The 27,777-nt window shown below is 45.6% G+C and overlaps 2 protein-coding genes across 4 annotated transcripts; both read left to right on the top strand.

Annotated features, from left to right (window-relative positions):
- The first annotated feature begins 3,784 nt into the window (after window positions 1-3,784).
- LOC147325355 (BTB/POZ domain-containing protein KCTD9-like) lies at window positions 3,785-10,743 on the top strand. Of its 3 annotated transcripts, XM_086299869.1 has the most exons (12): window positions 3,787-3,950; window positions 4,082-4,203; window positions 4,509-4,552; window positions 5,792-5,885; window positions 6,257-6,315; window positions 6,385-6,513; window positions 6,587-6,654; window positions 6,737-6,832; window positions 7,101-7,250; window positions 7,578-7,683; window positions 7,786-7,919; window positions 9,609-10,743. In XM_086299869.1, the coding sequence occupies exons 1-12, from the start codon at window positions 3,903-3,905 to the stop codon at window positions 9,723-9,725; spliced, it is 1,167 nt and encodes a 388-aa protein (XP_086155995.1). In that variant the 5' UTR covers window positions 3,787-3,902; the 3' UTR covers window positions 9,726-10,743. The 3 variants fall into 3 exon arrangements, with proteins under 3 accessions (XP_086155994.1, XP_086155995.1, XP_086155996.1); XM_086299868.1 differs by having other exon boundaries at window positions 3,785-3,950; window positions 7,578-7,919; XM_086299870.1 differs by having other exon boundaries at window positions 3,799-3,950; window positions 6,257-6,513.
- A 10,606-nt stretch (window positions 10,744-21,349) lies between these two features.
- On the top strand, window positions 21,350-27,486 carry LOC147325354 (uncharacterized). The gene is made up of 7 exons (XM_086297731.1): window positions 21,350-21,668; window positions 22,449-22,551; window positions 23,466-23,615; window positions 24,023-26,589; window positions 26,716-26,836; window positions 27,118-27,152; window positions 27,338-27,486. The coding sequence occupies exons 4-7, from the start codon at window positions 25,200-25,202 to the stop codon at window positions 27,484-27,486; spliced, it is 1,695 nt and encodes a 564-aa protein (XP_086153857.1). The 5' UTR covers window positions 21,350-21,668; window positions 22,449-22,551; window positions 23,466-23,615; window positions 24,023-25,199.
- The last annotated feature ends 291 nt before the right edge of the window (window positions 27,487-27,777 follow it).

Raw genomic sequence — 27,777 nt, 5'->3', positions numbered from 1 at the left:
GGATGTCTGTCATCTTTATTCACAGCCTTTGATTTATTATTATTTATACAGGTATAATGAAAACCTCCACTCAGTAATATTACATCACATGCAACTCTAAAGAGCTTGTGTGCTTCAAATTGACCCTTTCAAAACTTTAACGTGACACTTGAAAGCACTGTGTTCGGGGGGGAGGGGGCTCGCAGCCTACCTGAGGGTTGTGGCTGACAACGCCATCCCTCTATGGCCTCAGTGACCCATCTTCTGATTTCACTGAGCTCAGGGCCCTGTTTCAGGAAGCCGGTTTAGTGGAAAAACTGACTAAGTATACCCTGAGTTAACGAAAACTCTGGGTTTTCGGTTTCACAAAGCGAGTTCAGATGAAGCCTCAGTGAGTCACTATGACGACACACTCCGTGAAGCTAACCTGCCCCCTAGCAGGTTTACTACAACTAACCCTGACTGTCTCCGCCCCTTTGTCGGAAACCTGACAGTAGGAAGTGTCAGACATGGCGTGCCACTTCCTTGAAGAGCCAGTAGATCGTGAAGCCCAAATTCTCCGCAGAGCTCACCGCCGGGAGAGAGTGATCAGAGCGCGTTTGGACATTTTATCATTTCCTGATGATTTTCTGTGCGAACGTTACCGTTTCTCAGCACAATCTCTAAGTTATTTGGATAACATCCTCAGGCCATATATTACGCATGTGACACATCGCGGACATGCTCTCAGTTCATTGCATATTATTTGTATTGCACTTCGGTTTCTTGCAAACGGGAGCTTTCTGTATAATATTGGTGACGCTGAGCACGTTTCCAAGGCTACCGTCTGTCGGGCAGTCAGGAATGTTACAGTTGCACTGAAACGTCTCCTGTACTCGTTTGTGGTGTTCCCCGGTCATAGACCCACAAGATTTATCAAAGAGGGATGCCACAAAATTGCAGGTATCAGGATGACCAAAACTTAATTTATGATGTGGTGATACTTGGACTACTACTTAAATTGTACATTTATTTTCAGGGTTCCCAGGCGTGATTGGCTGTACAGATGGCACTCACATTCCAATCATTGCTCCTTCAGTAAATGAAGGAGACTATGTGAACAGGAAGTCTTTCCACAGCATTAATGTGCAGGTACATAGTTCCCTGTAGCATTTCAAACTAACAAATTATTTCATTATAGTAATGGATGCTAATTTGCGTTCTCTGCACTGTGAAGATCATATATGATGCTGCCAACATTATCACAAATGTGGAAGCCAAGTGGCCAGGCTCTGTCCATGACTCACAAATATTCCGTGAATGTACACTGAGCACAAAATTTGGACATGGTGAGTTGAGAATACTTTAAAATATATAAAGACCAATTGCTTCAGGGACATTTGAACTGAAGTGTATCCTTCTGTCTTAGGAGAGTTCACTGGCTACTTGCTTGGTGATAGGGGGTATCCATGTTTACCCTATTTGCTTACCCCTTACCCTGACCCTGAACCGGGCCCACAGCAGCGATATAATCTGGCTAATTGCAGGACAAGAGCCAGAATTGAAATGACTATCGGAATGCTTAAGGCCCGGTTCCAGTGCCTGCAAAGACTCAGGGTCACCCCAGAAAGGGCATGTGACATTATTGTGGCATGTGTGATTCTTCACAACATTGCCACAATTAGAGGAGAACACTGTCCTTCTGAACCAAACATCAGCAGTGATCCAAACCATGAACATCCTGACCCTCGCACGGACATACAAGATGGAAGCGCAGTCAGAGACACCATATGTCACAATCATTTCTTTTGACCCATCATCTCAACATGTTGAAAGAAGAATAAACAGATTTTTTGTTCAACTGGCTTTATTGGTCGCCTGTATTTCCTGTACACAAAGTATTAAAAGATGTAAACCTCATAAAGTGTCTCTGTTGCTTCCTCCTCTGTAACAGCTGTCAATGTTTCTTCATTATTTTCCTGTAGTAAAGAAATAGACAACATTGCTGTTCTACTGTAACCTCATATAATCTGTGGAGTATTACTCACAACTGCATGTTGGTCTGGCTCAACAGGAGGCTGCACCAGATGCAGTACACCACCACCATCAACTGATAGAATATGAGGTTTATACAGGTCACTTATAACTTACAAGGGACCAAATGGCAATTAACAAACATACCAATCACCTTACACTTCATTGTCATTATGCTCTCAAAGACAACCAAGACTGAGGGAAGGCAAAATCAGTCGGAAAATAACTTCACTACAAAATAATTCATTATGGTAAAGAGTTTATCAAATGAATGAGTAGCACTGCAAAGGTGACTGTGAAGAAAGGATGTATGCACATCATGTATTATTTTGAATTTACCCCTTATGTAGGCACTTGTGTCTTGCGGGGTTATTGACTCAGAGGATGTCCCCGCAGAGATGCCTTCGGCCACAGGGCGCCCACTGTTTTGGCTGAGGGCCAACTGCTCAGCCTCTGTGAGTGGTGGTGGTGGTGGAGGACCCCCACCTGTTTTTCGGGCCTCCGCTTTTTTTCTGTTGGCTATAACGGGCCACATTTGAGCATACAGAGTAAGCAAATATGTACTTGTAATGTGCTCAGATAATTTCAATAAGTGCTTACAGAAAGAAAATTAATGTAGCCTCTAACTGCAATTGATTTACATCGGACAAACAGACCAAGCACTATGGCTCATAATACAATTACACCTCACCTGTTTGGACTATATTTTTATATTTCATTTTTACTTGCTGCCAGGCACGTTTGGGGCCTGTTGGGTTGCACCTGCGCTCACATCACATCACAAAATAAAATGTATAAAATAACAAATAAAATAACATATGATAAAATAACGTGTTAAATGGGTGGAAATCCCTAGATCAATGTTTATATTAACACTCACGCATTGACTCTGTCGGCTATGTTTTGCCATGCATGCTCCCTTTCTTTTGCAGCTGTGGCTGTGTTACTTTTTTCCGCGGAATTTGCATGTTATCGGCATATGCTGCCATCAGAATTTCGGCCTCAAGCGCTGTGAAATACATTGACCGCGCCTTCTTTCCCTCCGTCTCCATGGTGACTCGCTTAATCTGTGCTCCGCGTATCAGGGCTTTATGTATCCTCGTCCGCGCGCTTCACTTGGGGTTAAAGCAACTCCGCGTTGACTGAACTAATTGTTATCAGCCTTTCTGAAACCGAATATTCCGAGTTGGACAGTTCGGGGTTACTCAACCCTGCGTATCGTTTTTCATTCTGAGTTTTCTAAACCGGCTTCCTGAAACAGGGCCCAGATCTCAAACATGATGGGGAGTAAGCTGCACTCAGGTGGCCTCCAGTCACATTTTTACTGTTGGCATGGAGGCAGCTGACACATGCAGCAGCTGTATGACTATGTCATAATGATGTAATGTCAAAGTCAACCAGTTTCCAGCAGCATGCTGAAGAATTAAACTTAGAAGTTCAAACCAGTATCAGCGAAGTGTCTGAGGGGTGTTGCTTCTGCTTTCACTTTTAAATTGTGTAGGTCTGCATTGCTTTTATTTTAATCATTTGATACATTTCTAACTTTGTTTTATTTTTCGTGTTCAGTTATTTGCTTCACTTTTTTCTATTTGATTCTAAATATTGATTCTAAATATAAATTCTGTTACTTTTAATTTGTTAGTTGGATACTTTTTTTTTTTTTTTTTTTTTTTTAAATCTTTAAGATAAAATATACTTTAATTGTCCCTCAATCCGTGAGTTTCTTTACGGAAACTCACGGGCCCCGCCCCCTGTTCACTGATTGGCTGTCGGTCTCCAGTCTGGCCCGCTGATTGGCTTGCTGGGTGTCTGAGCGGATTGTGGAAGAGGAAAGGGAGAGCGCTTGTTGCTGTGGCCGAAGGAGCTCCTTTCCCGGGCGGGAGCGGCCGGTTCGACTGAAGCTGTTCGCTATGAGGAGAGTCACGCTGTTCGTTAACGGCACGTGCACGAACGGGAAGGTAAGCTATAACCGTGAGGCGGGAGTCTGTGTGCTGGCGGGGACAAAAATGGCCTGTTCCCGCTCCAGCACGCCCCCGGATCTCTCGGCGGGCGGAAGCGGTAACGGTGCGTTTTGTCCGCGAGCGCGCAGGTGGTGGCCGTGTACGGATCGCTGGAGGACCTGCTGTGTGTGGCCGGCTCCAAGCTGGGCATTCGAGCCTCCAATGTGTACAACGGGAACGGCGGTCTCATCGACGACATCGCGCTGATTAGGTGAGGGGCCTGTGCAGGTGTAACAGTGAATCCACGGAACTGCAGAGGCGTTCAAGGTGTTTCCACCTGTGAGCGGTGAAATGTTCCTGTGGAGGGCAAAAAGTGACGCAAGTGACAATAAAAACCGGGCACATAGATATAATCCCTTTTTAATTTTAGATCATTTTAATGATTCCACACTTTTGTTTATTTATACCTTATTTTTCTATGTTTATTTAATATGCAAGTATATGCCTGCCTTTTTTGTGTGTTTGTTTGTTTTGAGACAGCCCGACCATCACTGTTTCCTATGTTTGTGTGTGCAGAGACGATGATGTGCTCTACGTTTCTGAGGGAGACTCATTTGAAGGTGAGTGTGATGACCTGCAGCCCAGGGGTCAGAGGTGTGCTGCTGGGGTGTTTTTGACTCTGAGCTCAGAGTGTGCAGAAGTTCCTGCACATGCTCTGAACTTGTACACACAAACAAAACAGTGAAGAAGGCGCAGCAGCGCCTCTTCTTTCTCAGGAGACTGAAAAGATTCGGCATGAGCCCCCGCATCCTCAGGACCTTCTATCACTGTGCCATTGAGAGCATCCTCACTGGATGCATCACCACCTGGTATGGCAACAGCACCGCCTACAACTGCAAAGCTCTCCAGCGAGTAGTGCGGTGCTCTGAACGGATAATTGGAGGTGAGCTTCCCTCCCTCCAAGACATCTACAGGAAGCGCTGCCTGAGGAAAGCGGGGAGGATCATCAAGGACTCCAGTCACCCCAGCCATAAACTGTTCAGACTGCTTCCATCAGGAAGGAGGTTCTGCAGCATCCGGTCCCGTACCAGCAGACTGAGAGACAGCTTCTTCCACCAGGCCATCAGACTGCTGAACACGTCATAGACACCTCAGCTTCACTACTGGAACTTCAACATTATGCACTCCATACTGTATATAAATGCCACTTGTTTTGCACATATTCAACTCTGTATATTTTATATATTTTATTATTATTATTATTATTATTATTATTATTATAATAAATATATATATATATATATATATATATATATATATTTATTTTTTTATTTTTTTATTTTTTTTTTTTTTACTATTTAATTTGTAAAAATGTGTATACACACACACACACACACACACACACACACACACACACACACACACACGTAGGAAAATATTTAGTATACACATCCAGAAATGCATACACTATTATATATTGTACATATATTTATTAGTTTCAGGTTGGCCATTCTTGTATTTTGCTCGTTTGTGTTGTTGTGTTTGCACATCTCTGTTGCTTGTGGGGCTCGCACACAAGAATTTCACTCGCATGTGCTGTGCCAGTGTGCCTGCACATGTGATGTGACAATAAAAGTGATTTGATTTGATTTGTTTTGTTTTGTTTTGGGGTTTTTTTTTTTGTTTGTTTGTTGTTGTTTTTTTTTTCTTTTCTACTCTGACATCCAAATGATGTCCCTAATCTGACACATAAGCCCCACCCACCTTTTGTGCAGACTTCCTGTTGGTGTCTGCTGGTAAAAGAGCTGATTGGACTCATGTTTATTGCACTAATGCTACTTGTGCGCTCACCTGTCCAGATCCTCAGGATGACCCCAGAGGCCCTGATAAGGATCAGACTCACACTGATTGGCTGACTCTCAACGTCGGTGGACGCTGCTTTACGACGACGCGGTAAGCATAACCGTCGTCACGGCAGGTTTTACACTGATTTAAATCGGCTGTTTTTGTTTTCGTGATGACCTTAATAATCAGTCTTTAATGACGCTCAGCTGTCAAAGTCAAAATCTTTAAAAGTGGAGTTGGAGGTGCTGTAATGTGCAGAGTGACATGCTGGGGCTGCTGTTGTTCCACAGCGATGCAGAATATCCAGATTATTCTGTCACTCACCTGAAGGCTGCTGATGGTGATCAGAGGCTGCTGATCAGCTTGTCCTGAGCTTTATTACAAATTTCATGATTTTGTTTCTGTGAAGCTGAACCTCCCTGACGTGGAGGGTTAAAGGTCATTGTTAATCTGTATCTTGTGTGTGTTTGCTTGCTCAGGAGCACGTTAGTCAGTAAGGAGCCGGAGAGTATGCTGGCCCACATGTTCAGAGAGAAAGGTGAGCACAGCTTCACTTCAGCAGGAAGTGGTGCATGTGCAGCGTGCTTTAATCATGCGCACGTTTCAGACGTGTGGGCGAACAAGCGTGACCGCCAGGGCGCATACCTGATCGACCGCAGCCCGGACTACTTCGAGCCCATCCTGAACTACCTGCGGCACGGACAGCTCATCATCAACGAGGGGATCAACCCCCTCGGTACGCCACATAAATTCACAGCGCCCGTTCAGCCCATAGACACAGCCTGCTAACAGTGTTCTTACCTGTGCAGGTGTGCTGGAGGAAGCCCGCTTCTTTGGGATCGAGCAGCTTGCCGAACAGCTGGAGGCCCTTATAAAGGTGGGTGTGCGTGCGTGCGTGCGTGCGTGCGTGCGTGTGTGCGCGTGCGCGTACTCTGCTGTGATTGGTATTTTGTGTTCAGTCCTCTCAGCCTCCTGACGATCACTCACCTTTGACCCGGAAAGAGTTCATCAGGTTCCTGTTGGCCACGACCACAAAGTCCGAGCTGCGCTGTCAGGTGAGCACTGTGTGTCTGTGTACCTGGTTGTCATGGTAACAACAGCATTAGCTGAGATTAACCCCTGGGAACCAAACAGTTCCTCTGTGAATCGGCCATTCTGTGTTTGGTCGAGTTAACACTCCCTACCTGCTGGTTACCCACAGCAGCTACCTGACAGGTGAGGGGGCGTGATCACCTGTGCTCAGATTATCTTGGCTTGGTCAGGCATTTGAAGACACCACAGGTAACTTGAGTAACAGTGGGCGCTCTGTGGGTTTTGTTTCAGGGTCTGAACTTCACCGGTGCCGACCTTTCTCGTCTGGATTTGCGTTACATTAACTTTAAGATGGCCAACCTGAGAGGAGCCAACCTGACCCACGCTAACCTGAGCGGGGCCAACCTGGAGCGAGCCGACCTGTCCGCGGCCTGCCTTGACGTGAGTCGCCGCCCACCATCACCTAATTGTCGTGTACAATAACTCTGAGCCCTCAAAGTTTCAACAGCCCAGGAGATCTCCACAGCTCTGTTAGAAACTGAACCCAGATCAGTTTAATTTTCACAATCTGATGATTCAACCTGGTGTCTGAGCACCTGGGTGATCATCTGTCACAGTCTGAATGACCTGCAGCACTTTGACACTTGTTTCTGATCACTCTTCTGGGTTCAGATCGGCAGGTGGGACAGGTGTCTGCTGTATCTGGCTTTGATTCCTCTGTCAGAATCGTGTGTGTGTGTGTGTGTGTGTGTGTGTGTGTGTGTGCAGGGCGCCAACCTGCAGGGCGTGAAGATGCTGTGCACCAACGCTGAAGGAGCGTCGTTGCGAGGCTGCAACTTTGAGGATCCTGCAGGAGTCAAGGCCAACCTGGAGGGTGAAGCAGCCAATCACAAACCATCTATAGATAAACGCATAGACACTGGTTGTCGTGGAGAGAGAGAGAGAGATTTATATTTTTGTGTGTGTGTTGGGTCAGGGGCCAACCTGAAGGGTGTGGACATGGAGGGAAGTCAGATGACGGGCATCAACCTGAGAGTCGCCACGCTAAAGAATGCCAAATTGAAGAACTGTAACCTGCGGGGGGCGACTCTGGCTGGGACTGACCTCGAGGTCCGTACAGACATGCACACGCACACTCACACGTGAGGCTGGAGTTCAAAACAGATCTGACCTGTGTGTCCTGTTCACATTGATGAGCTTGATAAATGTCTCGCTTCCTAAACACATCACACTGTGCAAGTGCCTGTGCCACGCTGAATCAGATGTATTTTCTGTGCGGGAAGACTGACTGAGCCATGGACTCGTGCTCGGTCCAAATGCTAAAGATGTGATTTAATCTGACCTGTAACATTAAAAAGCTGATGACGCAGCTTCAGTCAGACATGATCACTTCCATTCTCTTCTAATGATCCCACTGAGGGTTACGGGGGGCAGCCTATCCCAGCTGTCTTGGAGAGAGAGGCGGGGTATGCCCTGGACAGGTTGCCAGTCTAACACAGAGACAGACAACCATTCACATCTATGGGCAATTTATAATCACCAGTTAAATAGAGCTGGGCGATATAAGGTTTTTTTCATATCACGATATGTTTTTTTCATTTCAGGCGATAACGATATCTATCACGATATCAGCCAAATAACTATATTTGTAAGATTTAAATGTACCGTTGCTCACGAGTATTGTTTTGATTTAAATATTCATTTCCCATAATAAGTTCAACAGGGTAGATGTACTTAAGGAACATGAGACTTTTTCAGATAAATAAAGGCAAATATTGCAAACTACACAAAAGGCAGCCGCTAAAGCGTTTAAGTTTCAAAATAGAACAAACGAAACAGACTAAATTGTCAATTCCACTTAGAAACAAAATATTAATTCTAAAAATAAATCTTAGTTTGTTTTACAGAAGAACAGACAAAACTGACTAACTTTTGTCAATATCAAATAAACTGAGAACTAAAAGGAAATTCTCAATCTCTCCTTGTTGTATAGCTGAGCTTTTCAAACAGTTTTAACAGTTACTTTAGTCTGACAAAAGCCGAATGACGAATTAGCGCTTCCAGTCAGAGATTGAGCATGCACCGGTTTATTGTATTTCCAGACTTGCTTTCGGCACAATTTACAGTGCACGCTACTGTTTTTTTTTGTCAGACTTGAAATAGCCGAAATACCTTCACACTACGGAACTTCTATGGCTCTTCCGTTCGACAATCTCTCCGGCCTTGGAACCATCATGTTTTCTCTTCGGTAACCTTCGGTCACGCTCTCGGTTGATTTTTCTCTAGTCGGCACACTCATTTCCTCAGTTACCCGGGCGGCACGGCGGCTGGCTGCTTCCCAAACAAATACACATGTGCGGCTTGGCACTTGTGCTGTACATAACAAGTCACCTGATGTGACGCTGCGGCTGTGATTGGTTTGGCTCTGCGCTAGTTTATTTGGATTGGCTGTTCTTCCTTTTTTTTTTTTGTTTTTGTTAAGAGGACGAGCGGTGAGGTCTATCGCAATAGTTTAATTTTTCTATCGAGAAAAAGTTATTTTGCAATACATATCATCGTTCTATCGCCCAGCTCTACAGTTAACCTAACCCCACTAACTGCACACCGTTGGACTGTGGGAGGAAGCCGGAGTACCTGGAGAGAAGCATGACTAATATAATTTAATTGGCTCCATTTATTCAACTTAAGAAATCTTCAGGAGGTGGAGGAGACACAAATGCATAAAAACTTCAATGAGCTCCAGAAATGCACGGGCTGTCCGTGATGCTTTCAGGTTCATTTTCTCTCTTGTTCCTGCAGAACTGCGACCTGTCCGGCTGCGACCTTCAGGAGGCGAACCTGCGGGGCTCCAACGTGAAGGGTGCCATCTTTGAGGAGATGCTTACGCCTCTACACATGTCTCAGAGCGTGCGGTGAACCCGTTTTCCATAACCATGTACACTCACAGTGCCACACCGACCATTGAATGCCAAACTTTTTTTTTTCTGCTCTCGACCCAAAAAAGTGGGTGAGCCACAAAATTAAAACCTGCTGTTCCTACTCTGAAGCTTCTTCACAGCCGGTGGCTCCTCTTCGTTCTGCTTTAACCTCCTTAAACCCAGTTTAGGCTCTTTGTTCTCTTAGCTGCTGCTGAGCAGTTTGATGTTGTTGTGGGAAACTGCTGCCACCAGGGGCGTGCCATGCTTGGCTTACTGTGATGCTTGGGCGAGTGGACCGTGTCAGAAACGTCCACCTGAACACCAGGACCCGTTGGATCCCAGTGAGATGTTCGGTGTTTTGCAGAGGCTTTAATGTTGTGGCTGCTCATAACGTCAGCTTTATTTCAGCATTTTCAGACACGTCTGAAGTTCTGATGCGTGCAGTATTTCTTAATTTTATTTATTTTTTGTAAATGTAACGCAGGTTTGTGGTTGAGGATTGTATATAGTATATTTTAAAGGGGACCTATTCTTTGCATCACTGACAGTTCATAAAAAAAAAAACCTTCATCACAAACTAGGCCTCAGTGCAGCTCCTGAGCTCTGTGATGTTCCTCAAGGATCTACTCTTGGTCTTATTTTTCATTATACCTGCTTCAAATCAGTGAGCATTTCCCTGTATCATGTAGATGCAAACAGAATTTCATGTCAAAGAGTTTCATGGAAGAAAAATGAGGATGAATGAGAAGTCAATCCTGATCACCCCCTTCAGTGTGGTGCTGGGACCAGCTTTACCTTCCTCATGTCACCTCTGAGCGGCTGATTTCCCCTCGGCGTGGGAGGTGCAGCAGGCTGAAATAAACTGGAATGAGCCTTTAATAAGAAGCAGAAACAGGTGTTGTTGTAATAAAACATAAACGTCAGTGTTTCTGAGATTTTAGTGACTGTCAGGAGTGAGGCAGGGTGTCTCCTCTGCTCTTCATTATGTTTAATAAATCTGTTGTTTCTTAAGTTTATCACCCTCTGTGTGTTTATTGGACCAGAACTGAAATGTCCGAATTGGATGTTTCTATCTGCATGAACCAAATCAGTGATTACAGGTTCCTGTTTTCTTATTTCAGTTTATTCTTATTTTCTTTGGTTTTTCTTTAACTTTGATGTTAGTAGGTTTTTCTCAGAAAGTTTGCACCTTAATGCCGTTGGCAGAGTCTGAAAGCATGGAGGATAAATCTCAGACCTGTCTGATGCTCGTGCCTCATCAGTGTGCCATCTGACATCGATGAGCACATTCAGGATTCACACGTACAAAAAACCCCACACGATTTAAATGACTCTTCATTTTCTCCCTGAATGGATGCAGGATGTAATCTGCTCTGTTTGCTAGCAGTCTGGTGTCTGCAGTAATTATTTTCACATGGCAGACATGGTAAGAGCTGCAGCTGATTTCATTTTTCATTAGGTTGGCTAAGCATTTGACCATTGTTTCAAAGTTCACCTTGAAAAAAGTTCCAAGAAACCACACTGAGTAATATATCATATGAAAGGACACTGAGAGAGCTGAACAGCACGCCTTATTTCTTTTTTTAAAAATCTGTGTTTTTACAGCTTATAGGAACCAAAGATTTCAGCCAATGTGCTCCTGTCATATGTGTACAGATAATAAAATACACAGGTTAGCATGTAATCAGCGATTAAGTAAACGCTTTAGTTTATACTGAGTCATCTCTCAACTTCACAACAATGTGTTAGTCCTTGGGGTACATCCCTGCTTTAAAACATTTTTTTCAGTGCAACATTATGACTTCACAAAGATTTATATACAACACTAGATTTCCATATTGATATCAACACAAATGATCCATGAAAACTGATGTCAGCAGGCGACCTCAGCATGTTGTAATTAAAACAAAACTAGTATAGCTGTTTTTGGGTGAACCCAGTGGGAAAGGACTTAAGATAAGATGACCTTTATTAGTCCCACAGGTGGGGAATTTGTTTTGTTACAGCAAAAGTGCAAAGTTATGTAGCAGAAATTAGAAAACACTGGAATGCAATAAAATACAATAGAATAAAATACTATATACAATAGAATAAAATAGAATAGAATAATATATACAATAGAATAAAATAGAAATACAAATACTATATACAACGGAGTAGGACAATACAAAAATACAACTTCATCAGAAGAATTGCACATATAGCAGTCTATTGCACATGTGTGGGTTTGTTGATCAGCTGCAAAAGTCTTTGTTGTGGAGTCTGACAGCAGTGGGGAGGAAAGACCTGCGAAATCTCTCCGTCCCACACCGTGGGTGCCACAGTCTCCCACTGAAGGAGCTGCTCAGTGCTGTCACAGTCTCTTGCATGGGGTGGGAGATGTTGTCCAAGAGGGATGACAGCTTAACCACCAGCTGTCACTCACCACCTCCACTGGGTCCAGAGGGCATCCCAGAACAGAGCTGGCCCTTCTGATCAGCCTGTTCAGTCTCTTCCTGTCCCCAGCAGAGATGCTGCCGCCCCAGCAGACCACACCATAGAAGATGGCTGAGGCCACCACAGAGTCATAGAAGGTCTTCAGGAGTGGGCCCTCCACTCCAAACAACCTGAGTCTCCACAGCAGGTATAGCCTGCTCTGCCCTTTCCTGTAGAGGGCATCTGAGTTATGAGTCCAGTCCAGTTTGTTGTTCAGATGAACACCAAGGTACCTGTAGCTGTCCACAGCCTCGATGTCCATACCTCGGATGTTCAGTGGTTGCAGTGGAGGATGTTTGTGGAGGGCGGTGAAAGAAGCGAAGCAGCGCTACGGGAGGAAACTAGAGTCACAACTCCAACAGAGTGACTCTAGGAGCCTGTGGCGGGGACTAAGGACAATAACGGACTATAAAGCACCAACAACCGGTATGACGAACGTGGCCGTGACTCTGGCAGACGAGCTGAACACTTTCTATGCTCGCTTCGAGGCTGCAGCTAAGGTCTCCAACAATGCTAGTGTTAGCGGCGCTAACGGCTGCAGACAGGAAGATACTGCCAGCACCGGAAACGTGCTCGTCATCTCCGAGCATGAAGTAAGGAGAGCCTTCAAGAGAGTGAACACCAGGAAAGCAGCAGGACCAGACGGCATCCCAGGTCGTATTCTAAGAGACTGCGCATACCAGCTAGCTCCTGTGTTCACTGAGATATTCAACATCTCTTTATCTCAGTCGGTGATCCCCACATGCTTCAAAGAGTCCATCATTGTTCCTGTCCCGAAGAAACCCCACCCTGCTTCTCTCAATGACTATCGCCCTGTAGCCCTCACCTCAGTAGTGATGAAGTGCTTTGAACGCCTGGTCAGAGACTTCATCATTTCTTCACTACCAGACACACTGGACCCACTACAGTTCGCTTACCGTCCAAATCGTTCCACAGACGATGCCATCTCTCATCTCCTCCACACATCACTCACTTGGACACTGGAAGGGGGAATTATGTTAAAATGCTCTTCATAGACTACAGCTCTGCATTTAACACCATAATTCCCTCCACACTCACCACCAAGCTGGAGCATCTGGGACTCAGCTCATCTATGTGTCAGTGGATCTCCAACTTCCTAACTGGCAGACCACAGGCAGTAAGGATGGGCGGACATGTCTCAGCCTCCACCACTCTCAGCACTGGAGCCCCCCAGGGGTGTGTTCTGAGCCCCCCAGGGGTGTGTTCTGAGCCCCCTGCTGTACTCTCTGTACACATATGACTGTGTGGCCACTACCAGCTCCACCACCACCATCAAGTTTGCTGACGACACCGTCGTGGGGGGCCTGATCTCTGATAACAACGAGACGGCCTACCTGAAGGAGATTAGGAATCTGGAGAACTGGTGCCAGAGGAACAACCTCCTTCTAAACGTCAGTAAGACAAAGGAGCTGATAGTGGACTTCAGCACTAAGCAGGAGAGGAACTACCAGACCCCCGTCATCAACGAGTGCCCAGTGGAGAGAGTGGACAGCTTCAAATACCTCGGAGTTCACATCACGCAGGACCTGTCATGGTCCTGTCACATCAACACCGTGGTGAAAAAGGCCCGTCAGCGTCTCTACCACCTCAGACGCTTGAGAGACTTCCAACTGCCCTCCAAGGTGCTCAGGAACTTTTACTCGTGCACCATAGAGAGCATCCTGACTGGAAACATCTTAACCTGGTTCGGGAACAGCACCATGCAGGACAGACGAGCTCTACAGAGGATTGTGCGATCAGCTGAGCGCACCATCCGCTCCGAGCTCCCTGACCTGCACTCAATCTACAGCAGGCGGTGCTGGACCAAGGCCAGGAAGATCGTGAAGGACCTCAGCCATCCCAACAACAGACTGTTCTCTCTGTTGAGGTCAGGAAAGCGATTCCGCTCCCTGAAGACCAACACAGAGAGACTGAGGAGGAGCTTCTTCCCACAGGCGATACGGTCTCTCAATCACACCACCACACAGTACTGACCCACACATATGGTTCTTACACACACACTGGACTTTCTGGACTTTGTTTTCACTTCATCACTTAAATCACTTTAAGCATATTTGCACTGCACAAGACATAATGTGGATTGCACAACACTGGTCACTATATTCTTCATTTCCAGTTAATACTTGTACAGCTGCTGTTATTGTGTATATATTTATTTATTTATTTATATTTCTTCATACATTCTTATATAGTTCTATATTGTGTATTTTGTTGTACAGTTATTTTATTTTCAACTTTAATTTATATATTTTATCTTATTCTTTCCCAGTTAAATTTACCCTTCATTCTAAATTGTGTTGTACAGTTATTTCATTTTTTATATTTTATATTTTTTATTCTTATATTTTATTCCTTCCTAGTTAAATTTACACTTTTTAATTTTTCAATATTTATTTCCTATCTTATTTGTCAAGGGAAAATTGTATTTAGTAGTCAGTATAATCTTTTAGTGATAGAAGTTTGCATATGGTAGAATACTGCATGTAATCACTTGTGTGTAGAAGTATATAGTTGGTGGCATATTGAAAGAATGTCTCATCCTAGGAGGTCTGTAACATTCTAGGGTGTTCACCCCCACATCCTAGAAGCATGGGAGAGGTCGTACCTTGTTTTATTGTTTTATGGTAGGATTAACGTAGCTACGTCTGTTCTAGTCTAAGTGTTTTAACTGCTGGACTTCCTCACCGTGTTATCTAGGGTGAACCATCTAGGGTGGGGGAGACTACCCTCTTTGTGACCAAGGATGTACCTTTTGTGCTTTCATGACCGTTTGATCAGCAGGACACACACACACACACACACACACACACACACACACACTGAAGTATAAAATAAAGACAGGGGCAGTTTCTTAGCGCGAGTCTCTCTGTCTGGAGACTGCCCTTGCTAGCAAGAAGTTCTGTGTGTTTCTCTTCTCTGAGTCTTTACTGAAGAAGTGTTTTAAAACATTTTCCTTAACATTATTCATAGCCCTTTCCTTTTTTTTCTTTAAGTCACGAGCAGTTGTCTAAGCATTTCACTGAATATCGTACTGTGTATGACTGTGTACGTGACAAATAAAAAATTTGAATTTGTTTGTGCCTGCGGAAGTCTACCACCAGCTCCTTGGTTTTACTGGCATTGATCTGGAGGTAGTTCAGCTGGCACCAGTCCACAAAGTCGTGAGTCAGTCCTCTGTAGTCCTTGTCGTCCCCATCAGTGATGAGGCCGACTATTGCTGAGTCATCAGAGAACTTCTGCAGGAAGCACTTGGTGGAGTTGTGGGAGAAGTCTGCCGTGTAGATGGTGAAGAGGAACGGAGCCAGAACCGTTCCCTGTGGACTTAATTGGCTGTCAGGTGGCAAAGGAGCAAAGTTTTTAGTAGAGACTCAACAAGCACAAACTTAGAAAATCATCGTATCTGCTAAAAGAAGAACGAGCCAGGAGAGAGCAGCAGTCTGTGGTCTCCACCTGCTGAACCTTTCCCTTGTGCCTCACCAGCCCACACAAGTGTGATTGTAGAAAAAGCCTTTGACAAAGTCAGCTGGTCCTTCCTTTTTTTGCAGCTCTTTGGAAAGTCATTCATCCAAAAAACAAGAAACTCTCCAAACTGAATAGATTAATTTCACTGTATCAGTTTACCCATCTCCAAATATACTCTCAGCAGTCCTCAGAATCAGATTTTTGGACACAGATTTGTAAACATACAATTGTAATCACAAAAAACAAATTTACAACCCTTTCAGTTCAAATCCTCCACAGAACTCATATCACACATCACAGGGTGAATAAAATGGGCTTCTCTGATTCTGATATTTGCACTCAGTGTTCTCAAAACACCACAGACACATATTTCTTGCACTATGGATCTGCTCGCCTGTTTGGCATTTTTGTTGTGAAATTACTCAAACACATACCTCCATGTTTGGCTGCAGAGTCCCATTATCTCCTCATTTGTGTTTACTGAGAAAACCTCAGTCATCCAACCAAAAAAGCTAAACACATACTCACCACTCTAGCCATTGGTGAGAAAATAATACCTATTAATTAGCAAAATAAACAATCCTTTAGCATTAATGATTGGTTGAATCTCCTAATTGAGCTCTGTTGCCTCTGTTATCGAACCATGGTCTCTATTCATTAACTCATTAGATGTAACTGTAGTATCTTGATTTTGCATGAGATTGAATTGGACACAAGTAATTTTCCTTTCTGAGAATATTTTAATCACTGACTGGATTTATAAAAATGTACTAATTACATTATCATCACTGATATTATTGATATAAATGGATTGTTCTGTGTTATTAACTCTTCCATTCTGGAAGGATTTTTCTTCTTGCAGGCAGCGACTGATCTCTTGAGGGGTCCCAGGAGGAGTTAGTAGGGTTTCCTATTGGTTTTGTTCCAATGGAGGCTGTATGGTTGACCGGTACTGGCTAGCCTGTGGGGGTGCTTGGACTAGCAGCTTTAGTGGAGGAGCTGAGAAAGCCTGAGCTCCACGCTGCTGGACCTGAAGATGTGGCCTGTGATGTTTGCAGTGGGAGGAAACGTAAAGCCACCAGGGTCTGTGGGGCCTCCTACTGTGAGAAACACCTCCAACCTCACTATGACTCTCAGACTTTCAAAACACCAAAACTTGTTGAAGCTTCCGTGAAGCAGATCCGCTCTCATCACAATGAGGTGATGAAGACTTTCTATCATGCTGTTTACATTTGTATTTGTGTATCTTATATTAAACAATGAATCAGTGAGATGAAAGACATCTTTGGGTATAGATAACACGAGTCAGGCCTGTGATGGTAACAGAGGTGATTACAGGTTTGAGCTGCAGCGCTCAGGAAGAGCCAAAACTTCATGTTCACCCTTAAAATGTTGGGGCAACTGTCATTCTCAGCAGGTGAAACTCAGTGTTTTGCTCCATGTATGAAGGGAGGGGAGTTACTTTAAACCAGTTTAGTGTGTCTCAGTGTGTCATACCTTCTGAGTTTGTAAGACGTTTGAATGAAATCAAATGTGGTTTTTTTTTTGAGTAAATTCTTCTTTATAGTTTTGTACTCCTTTAATATCCTGGGAAATGTAAATATGTTTTAAAACAAACTGATGACGTATGATTACTGGACATTTTTAAAAGTGCTGCTGGATGTAAAACCTGGGTTTGCCTGCAGAGGGCAGCATCACCACCCTGAGTGATGATTTACTGTGAGTAAAAGATTTAAAGAGTCACAGGTTGGTGGTGTTCTTGTTGTCCTGCATGAACATGATTATGAGCTGAGCAGCAGTTTGTTGCATCGCGGTTCATTTGTAAGGTTTCAGCAGGTAGTAAAAAACAGTGAATTCAATTTCCTCAGAAGAAGAAAAAGAAATTATGAAAAGTTTATGGAAACAATATTTTTGTGGCCAATTTTCTTTAGGGAAAACCTGAAATGAACTCCACAAATAAACCTGGTGAGATGTATTTGTAGACATTATTTTTCCTGAGTCATCAAAAAAGTTTCTGGTCATCTGGATATTAAGTGGGAGAAATGTTCCATCGTCAATCAAGTGACTTCTTGAGTTTCAGCTGACTGCAGGTTTCCCCAACCTTACAAATTTTACATATTTCACTTTGTAAGGTTTCGCAGATTTCACAGGTTTCCCCGATTCACAGATGGAAACTGACCTCATTGTTCATCAGTGGTGCTAGTTTCAGTCATTATGCAAATGTACTGTTTATAAGGTTGGAACCCTGCAGTCAGCTGAAACTCAAGAAGTCACCTGGATGATTAAGCATGTATCAAGACGATTGTTCCTGAGTAATAAGAGTGCAGCTGTGAGTTTGTAAAAATGCAGGTGTGTACTGTTGCTACAGAAAACCACAGTAACCACACTGAAATCCTTGAAGTTCTTCAACGGGAAGTCTTTCAAACAGCAGCACAATCTGCAGACACCATCACGTCTTCCCTCTGATCTGTTCCCAGTTGTTCCCATCCCGGCCTCAGAGACGCAGGGTTGGCGTGATTGATGACCTCCTTGGATGAGGTTTATTCACTTGAGAATTTGAGTTGTTTCAATTGCTTTCTTCACCTTTTAGTTCGGTGTGATCTGTTTTAAAACAGCTGATGAGTCAATCACTCAGTCCATTCAAACTGTGGACTTTGAAGCTAAAGGCTGGTCACCACTCCAGGCTCGGGTTTAAGTAGGTAATCCTCAGATGGATCTACCACCACCTCGCCTGTCAGTCAGCGGTAGACTTCAGCACTGCTGGTAGATGCTCGTGCCACGATTGTTTGTTTCACCTGTCGTTGTTACTCGTATGTATTCGCAGGTCTCTGATCATAAGTCAGGATTGAACTGCATGGGATGGGGTTTCAGGACTGCTGACGGCTGGTTTCATAGGCCACCAGTTCTGCTCAGCGACGGTTGCTCACAATGGGTGTGGATGGCCTCCTGTACTGCTGTCAGACCTCGTCTTCTCATCTCAGACTTCTTCACAAACTCAACTCAGGGGAAATGTTTAAGATCATTGAGTGAATGTCACTTTTAGTGAGTAATGTAGAAAAAGTCACTGCTTAAAGCTGAGCAAGATAATCTAAGATATTAAAAAAGGTCTCCTGACCCGACCCAGCAGCGTCCTGTTGATGCCTGTTTCAGGATCTGGTTTCTGTCTGTGGTCTGTTCCTGTAAACAGGAGGTCCTCAGAAAGCAGTGTGAGCCCGCTGGAGCCAGAATATGATGATGATGATGGTGGTGGTGGTGGTGGTGGTGAAGGAGGCGTTTCTCAGCGTTGCTGCATCTCCTCATTCTCGTCCAAACATATCGGACAATGTTTAGATGGGGAAATTAGGCTGGTGGTGGAGGAGCTTGATTGGTGGTTTGTGGTTAAGAGACAAGAGCATTGTGTCCAATCAGACTTCAATGCACATGTGTAAACCACAGGTTACAAACAAACACAGTGCTTCCTCTTCCTGTTTGAGTCGTTTTTGAATTAACCATGGAGCTCCGGGTCAGAAGGTTGGAGTGGGTGGAGCCATTAGTGCAGAGAGACTCACAGTGTAAAGGCTGTGGACTGATGTCATGATCTGGATCCATGCGCTCCTGTGGCGATGCAGCAGAGGAAGCTGTGGGTGTTTTCATGGAGACAGAGCTGGTTTCTGTTTGGACGGTCAGCTCTGAGGAGGGGAGAAAATGCTCGGCGTGGGTGGAAGTGTTTGAGTTTGAATGCTGTGAGCACAGCGATGTGCTCCTGACCCGTTTATGTAGGTCCACCGTCTTCATCAGGAAGAGCCGAAAACTTCCTGCCACATGACCGTCAACAACGTCCTGTTTGTGACCTGGATGAGGCTGTGGTTATCACGTGACTGACTGCTCACTGAGCTTTCAGCAGGGCTGGGGTTAAAGACCGACAACATTCACGGCTGCTCGCTGCAGGTGTCGCTCAGGGTCTGCAGATGCTGCACATCTGCCACCTGCCCTCACGCATCACTTCCTTTCTGTGTGATCCTTCAAAACATGATCAATACCAAAGTTCCCCAGCTTGTTATTCTGAGTGATGTCATCTACATCCCCGATTTACATCACTGTGTGTGTGTGTGTGTGTGTGTGTGTGTGTGTGTGTGTGTGTGTGTGTGTGTGTGTGTGTGTGTGAGATGACAGCAGCCCACGCAGACATGTGCTCAATATGACGTGAGTCAGTGCCACGTGTGTTGCCATGACATCAGTGGAACAACAACATGTCAGAGTGTTCCTTCTTACCTCCTTCTTCTTTGCTGTTTTCATCTGGTTTGCTTCTTTGGTGTCTGTTTTAAACCCGTTTGTTGTAATTTTTGTGGATTTTTGACTGTTTTGTGTCTCTTTGAATCTCTTTGGTCACATTGGCTGGTACATGCCTACAAATCAGATGTGTTTCTAAGACCAAAACAAAGTGAATGTCAACTTCACAAAAGCACTCCAAATCAAGCAGCATATGTTCGTTTACCGCTGCCAAAAGTTCTGAGAGAGGAAACTCCACCTTCAGAAGTCTGTGGACACCTCAGTTATGTGGAGAATCCACAACACTCCTCAGAAATGAGAGAAAATGTTGTTATTAATATGGTGATGTCATACAGACAAAATAATCCACTGGATTCATATTTGTTTTCCAAATCCCAGCAGAGCAGGTGCTTTCCTGCACTGTATATAAAAGATGGACACAACTATCATGATGTCGTTCACTGGATGTGACTACTTTGTATGGATGGATTTTGTATGTCTAGCATCCTAGACTGTGTGGGAGCATCACACAGACACACCTTCCTGCTAACATAACATGTAACATCCAATCAAACTCAAATTTCACTCACTACTGAAGTGGAGCCTTCTTGGACGGTCTGCTAGTAGAGTAACCTCACAGCAGCCATATTATTGGTCACATGATGTCCAACAGCGCAAACACGGCCCAGGGGTCTAGTTCAGGTGAAGCTAGCTAGCAGCTACATCGACCTGTGTCACCATCCACCTCTCCATCAAACTTTAAGTGTTAATGTGAGTTCTGAAAATGTTATGAAGGAAGGGGAAAATTATCAATAAAGATCGGAACAGTTTGTGTATCAAGCTGTACATATGTTTATTAGTTTTAACATGGGAGTCTATGGGAGTGAACTCACTGCTGCCTCTCCTGGGAACTAGAGGAACTGCAGGGTTTGGCACTAAGCTTTTTACTGCTTCAGTCACTGTCTGCAAGTGTTCAGGTAGGACCCTTCTCCTTAGTTTGGTTGCCGTGATGCCTCAGTGTGGGTGGAGGCTTGTGTCCTTGTCTGTCTGCTGTTTTTTTGTGGGCTTTTCTTTGTTTCTGGTTGGAGCTTTTTTCCTCTTTATGGTTGTTTTCTATCCTCTGTGTTTGTTGGCTGGCTTTCTCTGTTTTGTGTCTTTCATGAAACCTGACTTGAGTTTTCAGCTGAGTTCCTCCCACAAACTCTTTGCTCTGTGCCGATGAACTGAATTATTAAATGTTAATAGCAGATGGAGCTTTTATTGTGTGTGTGTGTGTGTGTGTGTGTGTGTGTGTGTGTGTGTGTGTGTGTGTGTGTGTGTGTGTGTGTGTGTGTGTGTGTGTGTGTGTGTGGGATGTGGCTTCTGGAACATTTTCTTCAGGCCAAATAAAGCTGCCCATGTAAACTCCACATTCCTGACTCTGCGGTGCGTCTGACTTTCTTTATGGAGGGAGGAGGCTATCTATGTGTGTGTGTGTGTGTGTGTGTGTGTGTGTGTGTGTGTGTGTGTGTGTGTGTGTCTTTGTGTCTTTGTGTGTGAGTGTATGTGTGTCTGTGTTTTTGTGTTTGAGTGTGCGTGAGGTTCACACACTTTGTGCTGACTGCAGTGAAAGCGGAGGGTCAGGGATAGTTAGACCTTGTCCTCTCTGCAGACTGAACAACTGGAACAACTCTGAAGATCTGGGAAACTACAGCAGCTACATTCACTACTGCGAGTACTGCAGTACAAACCTGAGGTACTTCATCTGCACACCCACAGACAAACCTGCTGTTCACTTTGAATTTAATCTTTCCTGAAGTACTGTCTGATACTTTGATAAAATACACTGCAGTCCTTACAGTACTTAGAATGTACTTGTACTCCTGGGTGTAGCAGTTCCTCAGACGCCTCCCTTCCTGCACTCTGGAGACTTTTGAGACTGAATCTGTTCTTTAAACTAACCTTTAATCAGTCTGAGGACAAGTCTGCAGCCCATGTGACCTCAGGACATGCGCTGAAAGAACCACACACAAAAACACTCACACACACTCAGAGGTGAATTACATGCGATGAGAGCCCACACAGGGAGGATGACACTGAGGCAGCATTATGGTGCGTTATCACGCCGCCCTGCAGGAGCTCTGTGATTACAGAGCAGCCAAAATTACACTCTGACTCTGCTGAACTCCAGAAAACCTGCAGGCAGGTCCAGAGTTTCAGCACACACACTAGCACACATACACACACACACTAACACACTGACACACAAACAATGGCAAATTCTTTTTTCAAATCAGACCTCCACATAAACGTCTCTACAGTGCTTTTATTTTGAAAACCATGGCTTTAACTTGAAGCAAATGCATTACACAAGTCTAAACTAGACCTGCCTTTAATGTACGTGTGTTTTCACCCAACACCTGTGTGCATTGTGTGGCTCACACTGGCTGATGCTCAGTCTGGTGATATTACAGAGCTGCTGCAGTGTCCTGACAGAAGGTTTTACTGAAACTCCATGTTTTTGTTTCCACCTCAGATGATTTTCAACATCTCTGTTATTGCTGGGTTTATGCATATCTGAATAGTCTGCTGGATGGAGATGATGGTACAGAACCTGGATCATAACTGTGCCGGTGAAGGTGAGCCTGAGCCTGAACCTGAGGACGAGATGTACTCTCTGTGCTCATCTGTTGATTAACACTTTTTCATTAATTGTTTTTTAAACGTAACCTTTTATATCCGGTTTTTAAGTGATGACGTGATGAATTCTGCTTCTGGGCCCAAACTACCCTGCGTTTAATAAGGCTGTTGTGTATTTATGTTTTAATGCTTTGTATCTTGTTCTATTTAATCTCAACAAGCCCCTAAACCAGTCAGTGATCACTGTCAGCCTCTCACGGTTTTTATTATTATCGCTATTCATTTTAAAGCGCCATTTTTAAAACCTTACGATTTAACTACAGCACAGCCCATGCAGCAATATATTAATGACTAACCTCGTATTGTGGATAGATTATCTCAGTTGTTCTCCTGGCTGAAGTTTGGTCCGTTTACAGCATCCTGCCATGCGATTGCATTTGTCCCGAACCTTCGGGAACCCTCACGTTAACTTTTATTGAGTGGAAAAAAGTTAGCATTCACCCTCCAGCTTGAGTGTTTATATTATACTAACATAGCTGTGTCACTAGCGATCGTGTAGCACATCATTATATACCAGCTAGCCCAACTTCAGTAACCCTAAGAACATCACTGCTGTTTACTTTCCTGTCTTCATTTATGTCGGGAGTGATAGAGCTGTACGTCTTAATTTGTTTCGGAAATCCCTCAGTCAGAACATGGTGTGTTATATTTAGATGGAAGCTAGCAAGCTAACTCCCTGCTAACTTCTAACGGCATTAAATTTCATAAATTCGGATTTCATGGATGCCTGGATGTTAAACTTAATTGTTACACTGGCTGTGAAATGACCTCTGAGCTGCTCAGACGGTCTGTCTCAGCCTTCAAGGTCACTTCAGCTCTAATTTGCATAACATGGTTTGTTGGCTTCCCGCAGCTGAAGAGGACCTGGAAAGAACAACCCCAAACATGCAGCACACTATGAAACATCCAGCTGTGCAAGATGAGCAGAAACACCACAGCAGGAAAACTCTGACATGAAGTTTGAGTGTTCCAGCAGGACAGAGACTCAAAATCATAGCCACAGGTGAAATATTTTCCAGGCCACAAACGCAAGTCCACGTACATTAAACTCACCACGATCTTAAAGAAACCTTTTATTCAACAACACCTGTGAGCATATTTAGGGTCAAACATCTGCATCCACAAACACATGGCAGGAAACGTGTGCAGCCTTTCTTTATGACAGTATAACGCACTCTAAATGAGTATGAATTTAACTGCATCAGATTCATTGTAAGGTGTTTACAGTTTTCTGTTTGTTTTTGTTTTTTGTTTTTAATTTTTATGGGCGCTCTCAGGATTTTATTTTTATTGCATAAATAAACTGAACATTGAGCTGCTTTGAGTTTAGGGACTGGTTCTTATACAGTGCTTTTCTACTGTGAGCACTCAAAGCACTTTACACAACTTTGGCCTCTTTCACACATTCAGACTCTGTTGGATGCAGCTTGGTTTTGGTCTTGTCCGAGGATATATGTCATGCAGACGGGAGCAGACGGGGATGGAACCTAAATCTTCTGTTTAATGTTTGCAGTTTTTTTACTTCAGCTCTTTTATCCTTGTGTTGTTTCCTGTGATGTGCACTCTGTCTACTTTGTCACTTTGAGGCTGTAAATCTAATAAAAAATTATCTTTGTGTTTTGTTTGCCTGTTTTTAGGTCCTCTAAATCACTGTGGTCAGTTGTGCTGTACAGACTATGCATGCATGTACCTGTGTTAAAAATACTCTGTATACTCTGCTGACTGCTTCAGTATGAAAAGCAGTGATGGATGTTCCAACAAGATCATCTTCTGTGTTTTTGTTCCTCCTGCGAGTCACTTACAATGTTTGTGTCACGATCCTGGGTCTTAGGACCCAGTGTTTTGAGTTTTAGTTCATTTTGATGTTTATAGTATGTTTAGCTCATTAGGCCTCCTATGTTGATTTGCTTATTAGTTCCCCCTTGTGTTTCAACCCATGTTAAGTCTCCCCTGCCCTTCATGTCTCTCTGTGCCCCCTCTGTTCTGTTTATGGTGTGTCTTTGCATGTTTGAGTTTCTTGTTTTCTGTCACCCTGCATTGTGCATTATGTTCTCATGGTTGGTCTTTTGTTACTCCCTCTAGTCTAGTCTCTTGTGTTCAAAGCTGAGTATTTCCCTCTGTGTATTTTGGTTCTTAGACCTCTGCCTTATGGTTTGTCTCTGTTTCTTAGTTGCTGTCTCCACTGTGTCTAGTTCGCGTCTCTGTGTGATACTTCCTGTTTTACTTTGAAGGTCCATGCCTCATGTGAGTGTTTCTAGTTTTGCGTCTCTGTCTCGTCCAGTCCTGATTTCTCCCAGCTGTGCCCTCCTTCTGTGTCTCATTCCCTCGTTATCCCTCTGTGTATTTAAGCCCTGTGTTTCTCTTTGTCAGTGTCGTAGTCTCCATCATAGCTGTGTGATTTTTCCCTGTGGCGCCTTGTGCTTTAGTTTTCCCAGTTTAGTTTATTTTGTATTGTTTTTCGTGTCCCACTCCACGCCAGCAATAAAGCTGTGTTTTTTGAGTTTACCTTTTGTCTCTGTGAGTTTGCGTTTGGGTCCTACTTTTGCCTGCACACAGCCGTACTGTGACAGAAGACTACGACCATTACATGGACCCAGCAAACCGCTCTCAGCTGCGTGAGCGTCAGGATGCTGCCTTTGCTGAGCTAGAGGAGGAGCTCCGCTTGAGGCCGTGGCGCACTCCTGACTACGGGCGGATTTTCCGAGGAACGCGGCTGGCTCTCGGTGGTCCCCGGAGCTGCCGAAAGCCCCCACCTGCCGCTTCACCTGCACCCAAGCCGCGGCCGCTTCAGGTGGGAATTCTCCGCGTCCCTTCAATTGCCCACGCTCCAGCCTCCGTGTCGCCGTTCTGCACGCCGGAGGCTCGGCTATTCTCTCTGCCCGCTTCCCCTCCCCGTAGGAAGCGGCGCACACGCCGCAATAAGATGGACCATGTTAAGCAACTCCCGGTGGTGAGTAACACTGATTATCCTTCTTCCGCTTCTCTGGACATTAAGAACAATAGACACACTCCTGATCCTGTCGATGTGTCCCTGATGGACGATGACATAGACTGGGAGAAGTTTTTTCATTTTGCTCCCTCTGAACAGGGAGAAATCACAGACAATAAGCACTCGCCAAAGGCTGTAAATGCTGTTAAAGGGAAAACTGTGAACCACTCTACCAGGTCAAACACACTCAGTTCCGGTTCCGTCTGTTCGGGTTTTGTCAGGTCCGGTTCAGTCATCCCCAAGTCAGCTCACTCTACAACTGTCAACCCAAGGATTTCAAAAACTATTAAAACAAGGACTGCTAATACTAAGACTGCAAAACATGAAGTGGACGGCGGGTTCATTTTTGATAGATCTGTTTTTGTCGACCCTGAGCCTGCTGTTTCTAAGACTGTTTTTTCTGAGCCTGCTCCTTTTCCTGCTCGTGTTTCTCCTCCCGGGGCAGCTCGGGCCCAGCGTACCTCTGCACCCGTACCAGTTCCTCGGGTGGGGGAGGCTGAGGCCCAGTTGGTCCCCGCTCTGGTTTCCAGGCCGGCTGAGGCTCTGTCCCTTTCTGCACCCGTACCAGCTCCTCGGGTGGGAAGGGCAGTTGCCCAGCCGTTGCCGGTGCCTGTTCCGGTCCCCAGGGTGAGGTCAGCCAGGATACAGCCCGTCTCCGCACCCGTACCTACTCCTCGGGTGGGAGTGGCTAGTGTCCGGCATGTGCCTGCGCCCGTCCCTGTTTCTACTAAGGGCTCAGGAGAATTCGGTCTGCAATCCACACCGCCATCACTACTGCATGCCTTTCAGTCTTTAGCTCAGTCATTAGCGCTGTTAGCCACCCAGTCCATAGTACACTTTCCCGTGCTTCCGTTAGCTCAGCCCTTAGCCCACTGTGCAGCTCAGCCAGCTCCCCATTGTTCAGCTCAGTCATCTGTTCCGTCACCCACTCAGCCTTCTGTTCAGCCGGTGGTCTCTGCACCTACTGGTCATGCCACGTCAGCTGGTGGTTCCGGAGAACCACACCAGCCTCATGCCACGTCAGCTGGTGGTTCCGGAGAACCACACCAGCCTCATGCCACGTCAGCTGGTGGTTCCGAGGAGCCCGTCCAGCCTCATGCCTCGTCCGCTGGAGCGCCCGAGGAGCCCGTCCAGCCTCATGCCTCGTCCGCTGGAGGGCCCGAGGAGCCCGTCCAGCCTCCTGTCTCCGCTGGAGGGTCCGAGGGGCCCGTCCAGCCTCCTGTCTCCGCTGGAGGGTCCGAGGGGCCCGTTCAGCCTCACGCCGCATCAGCTGGAGGGCCCGAGGAGCCTGTCCAGCCGCCACCTGCGACCGCCTCGTCGTCGCCTGGTCCGGCTGCATCCGCCTGTGCTTCTGCTACGCCTGGTCCAGCTGCATCCGCCTGTGCTTCTGCTACGCCTGGTCCAGCCTCTGCCTGTGCTTCTGTTACGCCTGGTCCAGCCTCTGCCTGTGCTTCTGTTACGCCTGGGCCAGCCTCTGCCTCTGCTTCAGCATTGCCTGGTCCTGCCTCTGCTTCAGCGTCGCCTGGTCCTGTGCCCTCCAAGCCTCGGCCGGTACGCCTGACACTTGGGCGCCGCCGTCGCCTTCCGCACGGCCGGCCCCCTGATCGCCAGCGCCTGAGTCGCCGCCGTCGCCTTCCGCACGGCCGGCCCCCTGATCGCCAGCGCCTGAGTTGCCGCCGTCGCCTTCCGCACGGCCGGCCCCCTGAACTGTTTCCACGCCGTCGCCTTCCGCACAGCCGGCCCCCTGAACTGTTTCCACCCCGTCGCCTTCCGCATGGCCGGCCCCCTGACCTGTTTCCACGTCACCGCCGTCGAGGTCGGCCCCCTGAACCGTTTCCGTGTCGCCGCCGTTGCCGTCCGCACGGACGGCCCCTTGATCAAATGAACTATGGACTTCTGGACCGTCACCCTCCGGGTCGGCCCCCTGAGGAGTTGTGAACTGTTCCCTGCGCTCCTGTGTTTTTGATGGACATTGTGTTTTTGTGGCTTTGTTTCTGGCCCTCCGTCCTGGACCCCCACCGCCCGCCCTGGGTGGGTTGTTTTTGGTTTTGTTTTGTTTTTCCTGGTTTTGGGCGTCTGGAATCCGCCCTTGAAGGGGGGGCTCTGTCACGATCCTGGGTCTTAGGACCCAGTGTTTTGAGTTTTAGTTCATTTTGATGTTTATAGTATGTTTAGC

The sequence above is a fragment of the Aulonocara sp. 'chitande type north' Nkhata Bay genome, linkage group LG7 (genome assembly GCF_057382095.1).
Source record: "Aulonocara sp. 'chitande type north' Nkhata Bay isolate Kocher_YH1m ecotype deep benthic linkage group LG7, A_spYH_male_GT1.1, whole genome shotgun sequence".
Taxonomy (NCBI): domain Eukaryota; kingdom Metazoa; phylum Chordata; class Actinopteri; order Cichliformes; family Cichlidae; genus Aulonocara; species Aulonocara sp. 'chitande type north' Nkhata Bay.
This window is presented reverse-complemented; position numbering and strand designations above follow the sequence as displayed.